Source organism: Nilaparvata lugens, chromosome 3, assembly GCF_014356525.2.
Source record: "Nilaparvata lugens isolate BPH chromosome 3, ASM1435652v1, whole genome shotgun sequence".
Classification (NCBI taxonomy): domain Eukaryota; kingdom Metazoa; phylum Arthropoda; class Insecta; order Hemiptera; family Delphacidae; genus Nilaparvata; species Nilaparvata lugens.
In genome coordinates, this window is record NC_052506.1 from 46,953,896 (window position 1) to 46,960,789 (window position 6,894).

At 32.9% G+C, this 6,894-nt stretch overlaps 1 protein-coding gene across 1 annotated transcript in view; it reads right to left on the reverse strand.

Moving 5' to 3' along the window:
• LOC111050663 overlaps positions 1 to 6,506 on the reverse strand; it is a 63,334-nt gene extending 56,828 nt beyond the window's left edge. Inside the window, 1 exon segment of the mRNA XM_039423892.1 lies at positions 6,369 to 6,506. Within this exon segment, the coding sequence (XP_039279826.1) occupies positions 6,369 to 6,492 (124 nt within the window). The 5' untranslated portion in view covers positions 6,493 to 6,506.
• Positions 6,507 to 6,894: the final 388 nt, after the last annotated feature.

Here is a 6,894-nt window from a genome sequence, read left to right on the forward strand (position 1 = left end):
AGTTTTAACACCATAAAATACTTTTGAAGTAAAACAACTGAGCTTTAATAGAATTGTAAAATGAAAAGAATAGATAGCCTAGTCAAGGTACCACTCAAGCGAAATCAAATATTATTTATGATAAAGAGTAATCATATTATCTAAAGCGATAAGAGAACCATGCAAAATTGTAATTAAACAATAATGAAAATTCTTTGGCAGTAAATAAAATTATAAAGCGGCTTGTTTATTATTGGCAGATTATAAAAATAAAAGATTGCATGTACAATTTGAGGTTAGAATCCTTTGTTTTGATTTAATACATCAATCGATCTAGGATCAATCGACAGTGTTTATTGAATCGATACCTAAAAAATCAGCTGATTGGTCGATCTACTAATATGAATTGAATATTATAACTTTTACTCATAAAATATATATTATATATAATAGAGAAGGTTTATGTAAATAGATAAGAACGACTATTATTGTTAAACGAATATTTATTGAAATCCAAAAAAAGTATGGAAACCAAGAGTACACAAAACTCACATAAAAAATTAAATGTATATCGTATTATAGCATCATATATCGAGATTTATTTATTGGAATACTCTCAGACTATTACCTAATTTATTTATTTAGAAACTTTTATTTATCTTTGTATAACAAAGTTGGAGAAACCCTGAATCTTAAGTAACCAATTACATCACGTCTTACTAAGATTAGAAAGCCAATCAGAGGAAAGCTTATTAATCATTTAAGGGAGAGATGAAATTTTTCTGAAAATCATTCTCTCTGGCTTGTGATCTCGACCTGTGAGGAGCACATGGAGATTAGGGTTCTTTCTTCCTATTATTTTTTAAAAGCATCAAGCCAATCCCCTTTTTAAATGTCAAGTATATGTAATTAATGTTTGATTATTTGTGAACTCAGTGTTGTTAAAGAGTTCTTAACTGTAATTTATTCCCGTAAATATATTTTTAATACTGATAGAAATCTATAAGAAATCTGGACCATACATGAGCCCCGCAGAGACAAAAAGGACCTGGCCAATTAATTATTGGAGATAATTAATTATTCTACAAGAACTACAAGAACATCATTACTGTGAGTGTATTAGTTTCTAATGAGCTCATTAGCAGGCCTTTATCAGTGAATTGGGGAATTGATCAAAGCGCTACATAAATTTATTCAAGTTTAAGAAATTCGCAATGTGTTGAATACTATCATATGGTTTATAAGAACTCTTTTTTATGAATTTATTTGATTTATGTAGGAAGCTTATTTCCATGCACGGCACGAACTCATAAACCCTGAGATATTAAATTGTTATTTTTATTAATTATTATTTTGTTCATTGATCAAAGTATGTCCTGTTAAATCTACAGAATGAGCAGGTTCCAAGCTGTTAAATTCTGAACCGACTTGAAGTCCTATACCAGTATTAATAATATACATATTTTTAGAGCTCACAATACTGTGAATGCTAATAAATTTTGTGATAATTATTCAAATATTAGAAAAAAAAAATATATATATATATATAATATATATATATATATATATATATATATATATATATTATATATATATATATATATATATATATATATATATATATATATATATTATTTTATGGGAATATATTTTATGTTTTATGTCAGCATACAAATTCTTAGAAGTTTTTTATTATTTCCTAATTCATCTCGTGATATACAGTTTGAGCTGTCTTGGTACCAAGCAATATTCTTCTGCAGCATAAAAAATCAGTGAATCCATTAATATTAATATTATTCAGAGCATTTATTACTTGTCATCCTTTGATGATAGTAATACTATTCAGCCAGAAAAATCTTACTGATAATTACATTAATAAGTCTACAGTATATCATATAAGGATCCAGAGAACTTCGAGAACTGGCGTTGTAAGTTCCAAGGAATTTCAAAGGGGTAAGCTGGTGCATACCTGTATTCATGACAAGCGTTTTAAAGATCAACTAGAAAAACCATAGTTGATCTTCATCATTCTCGATTGAATATATGGTTACTGATAATCAGTCACTAACTATCTTTTTGACTTCCTTATTGGTATTCTTCTATAACTTCACGGAAGCAGCGGTAAGAATTATTGATCACCAGTCATTGAACCCTGTGGTGATTCATTATATTTGGAATATTCATGCATCTACTACTGAGCTAGAGCTGCGGTCTGAACCCAGCATATTTGCGAGCCGGACGGCCTTAACTTTTTGCAAATTTATTTGCAAAATAGGGATTTTAGCAACCGCTCCAGTATATATCAAAAATACTGCACCACATAAGAATGGTTGGCAATATACCATTTTACAGTAGGTATGCGATATATTATGAGCTTCAGCATTCAGGTAGTTGTAGTAGAGTTTGGATTGAAGAATTGAGTTGATAACGTTTGAGTTGAAAACTCTTCTCGCGTTGCTCACAACGTTATTCAGCGAAACTTCACAGATCGAGCAAATTGTCAAGTACTTGCAGAGCTGTGAAGTAGTTTTATCAAAGCCATTTCTCATTTCCCGGAAATTGTTATGGTGAAAAAAGTGCGAAATATTATTCGGGGTGTGACGGCTATGTCATCCCAGAAGTTGGATATGCTGAAGCAAGAAGAGAAGAGGCCAAACAAAACACTCTCGTTGCTCGTGGATAGGCTTTAATGCAGAGGAAAACCGTATTTGTGCGTCATCAACCCTCGTCACTGTCTCTCTCCACACATTGTACTTTTCTTTCTACAATTTCTCCACGAGAGGCAGCTTGTACACAGCGTGGACCGTGGATGCTTACTGCTATCTACAACTTCAAGTCCCAGCTCTCTCTCATTTTGCAGCCCTCCTTTTCCGTTCTTCATGTCAGACGTCATCACTTCCAACGATCCATCCCTTGACCATCCAGCATTCAGTCTAAACCTCATTCAGTCCACTCATCCGGTGCTCCACAAAGCCCTGCACTATTGCTAGCAGGTGACTCACAATCCCCCCTCCAAACAATATAATTCACCATTCACGTTTATTCCTCTTTATCCGCGGGGAGTAAATAATTCCTCTCACTTTTTATAACAGAAATAATTATTATGGTTATTTTTTAGTGTACTTTGACGATACCACAATAGAAGAGGGACTTGCAGGAGAAAGGAAGTAAGTCATTCATAATTCATAGAGACTTCTGAAAATTAGATGAACGTTGAATAATGCACCAAGTTGAATTGCTTCTACTGAAAAATATAGGATTCATAGAAAATGAGAATGTGCTTATATAGTGATCTATAGATTTCTAACCCTATTTGAACGAACTTTCATTGAAGTGCAATTTTTAATAATTTAAATATACTGAAACTAAAAATTCAAAATTTTGGATGCTTGATTTCGAATGTTTTCAAAAATGCTTGAGATTTGAAATGAAAATCGTGTATAGTAGTTGATACAATATGAGTCTTGCAGAAATAACAAACCTTGCATTATTCGATCATTATGGTTTTTGGTGAACAATACTGAATTGTGAATCTGTATGTACTTTATCTGATGAATCACATACAAATGAACAATTCAGTATTGTAAGGATCCATCAGTACGGATTCATTGCTATCAAAGACATAACCAAATTAATGGACATCTAAACTGAGTAGAAGACCGCTTTTCAGGCCACTGATACAACATTCAATCATTGACTAGGTGAAAGGTATTGGAATTAGGACGTTATCCATTTTCAATGATTGATTAGTATTTTAAGGTGAATTGACTAAGCTGAGTCATTTTAAATTTAATAACCGATCACAAGCTTTCAAGATAGGATAAGAACTTGATATGAATTAGTAATACCTCATATCACAAATTCCTCATTGACTATTGGAGGAATCAGGATAATTATCAAATCATCTAATAGCCAAACGCAAATGAACAAGAGGAAGCAAGTGAATGGATGACCTGGATGAACTTTGATAATAATTAATATAATGGATAAATTCTTCTCTATTGCCCTTTATTTGATGAATGAGAAGAGGCAACCCTCTGAAAGAAACGTAACACAATCAAACAAGTCTTAAAAATCGAAAGTATCGTGATAGCATGGTCGGTACAAAAAGTTGATGCTGTGTCCTTGTCAGTCAACACTAAATTGTTACAAGGCCAACGTCCTTCTTCGCTTAGTAGGCTACAACTACAACGGGTCAACGCCATCATCTTCGCATCATCATCATCAATACGCCAAAGAGACACTCACTTGAAATCAATGATGAGTTCCAAAAATACTGAGCCTACAATGTGCTATCAGCCAACATGGAGGAGTTCAATGTACTCATCGAATGATGATACTCCAGCTACATTGCTACTCATTATTGACTTATAACCACACTTTAAATAATCACTTCAATTCATTATCGAATTGTATTATTTACAATGAAACCCCTTGTTTGTTAAGGCTCGATGTCTTGAAATTGCAAAAATAAAATTGCACTTGCTTGAATATTCACTGGATCATTACACATAATCAAGGGCGTACACCCTATTCAACTTCCTGGATCAAGAACTGATTCATTCATGGTACTATTCATTTTCATTGATCGAATGATGATAATCCTCTCTTCCTATAATTCTTTTCTCTATCAATACCAAATAATCTAATCTCATCTAATCTGAAAACTATTCAAGTTATTAATCGTATTTTGTTTTTAGAAAACAGTACCTACATTAAATTGTTCTCTGTAAATTTGAAAAGATCACATAACGAGTAACCAGTCTTTATAAATGAACTAATGATATTAATTCATTGAGAACGTAATATTGTAATTTTTCATCAACACTTTTCTTCAAGATTATCATTAAATTTTTAGTATTGGAAATTTGTAATATTTTATTGCGGATTGTTATTAATCATCAAGTTGTCGAAAATACGTTGCGCGATGAAGTATTGGAATTTATCAAGGATTATCTTTGAAAAAATGTTCAATGAGAGATTGCCGTTCGTAATAGAACTAAGTCAATTTTTTTCAACAGAGGGAACTCATGCTTCAAGGCGAACTCCCAACAAAGTTCAAAGAGGACTTATGAAGGTAGGACAGAATCTATTGACATTTTTCTTTCGAAAGTGATTCTTGCGCGTAAACGTCTCATTCGGCACACGTGGAGTAAAGAAAACATTGCGTAACGCCAAGCCTTTGCAGCAAGGATGAAGCACTGCGAGCTACGAAGCATCAAATGCTGCAAACGACGAAAATAGGTCAACGGGCGCTGAGGAAAACCGCTTGAAATAATCTTGAAGAACAGACTAGCACCAGTCTCAGCCCCACATTAGCCTGGCTAACTGCACTGCAGCAATGCTCATAACAAGCCAAATGGAATGGTTTTTGCTGTAGCAAGTCTAAATTATCGAGAAAAATTACAAAAGAATAATTGCTAGAATGAAAATAGAACAAGTTGGCTTATATTGGCGGAGAATAGAAAAGAAGTGGTAAAGTACAAGTCGAAGAGTGATTGATAGTTTTGGAATACGAAAATATACGTTCCATAATATTTCAAACATACTTAGGTAGAATATTGAAGCCTGATTCTTGAAAATACTATTGTATTTACAGTATTTGTACATCCTGATTTTTAAAAATATTCAAGTGGAGAATCGGTTGATTTTCAAGCTTGATATTGACTGTATATAGTATATTATCGATATTGATTGTATCGAGAATGATATACCAGAGATTTCAACTTGATAATTTTAGATCTTACTACTATCCTGAATAGATTTTTATTAGATTGGACACAATTATCGGTAAGATGAAATGTGGGTTCCACTACGTTTTTAGTATCAATAAATCAATAAATGTTAATCCTGATAATTTAAGACATCCTCATGATCAATGTGAATAACTAAACTTCTTGAAAAATCAGTTTATTTTTCATATAGACCAGTAACCCATCCTTATCCAATTCTATCATTGGAAGATATGATAATGATTGAAAATTACACCAAAGTAGATGTACCTCATTATGAATTTAATCGATACTTTGAATCTTGGCTGATTAGACCTACAGGTCTGTATAATAAATTTATGAGATTAAACATCAGCTGCAGAGATTTTAATATTGATGAGGAAATCTATTCCTTGTATTGAAAACTCTCCATTTTTTGTGAATATTAGCTACAGTAACGCAATAGGCCTATACCGTAATGCTTTTTGAAACATTATTCATCACCCTCATATCAATTGGAATAGATAAAGCGACTCCTTCAGAGTGTAACAAATTGAAAATAGAAAATCATTGATAAGGTAAAAATGAATTGCATTTAGTTGTATCAAAATAAGGGCTATATAACGGACAAGGTTCTGATTTACAATCAAAGTAATTAATGATTGAATTGAAACTTACTAAATAGTGACTCTTTTTTTCTATACGGAGAAAATGATGATCCAGCCATTTGAGAGGAATAACCAACAAGTACTGCACTAAAAAGTTGTACTCGTCCAGAGATATTTTCGCAAGTCAGTTTCATTCGTCATCTGTAAATCCACAGCGCTCTAATGATCGCTGGGTCAAATCCAATGGCGATAAGCATTCGACCACAAGAGAATAGAGGAAACCAAAAATCCAAGCTTGCCAGGGCGTCAGGTCTATAAAAAGAAAACATTGCCAGCTTCACTTCCTCCGGGGTATCGGCCAAAGAGTTTCCTCTCGCTGTGCGGCTATCTGCTCGCCACTTCCTCCACACTCGATTTCATCCAACCAACCAGCTTCACTCAAACTCCTGATAAAATGCTTAGGACAAGGAAGCCTACAAAAAATATGCTGAATATTTTCTGTGTCAATGATAGTGCTACCAAATCGTAATAAATATCATATGAAAGTAAGGTACCACTAAGTGAGATCATGAATTCAATAATAATAATATTCGATT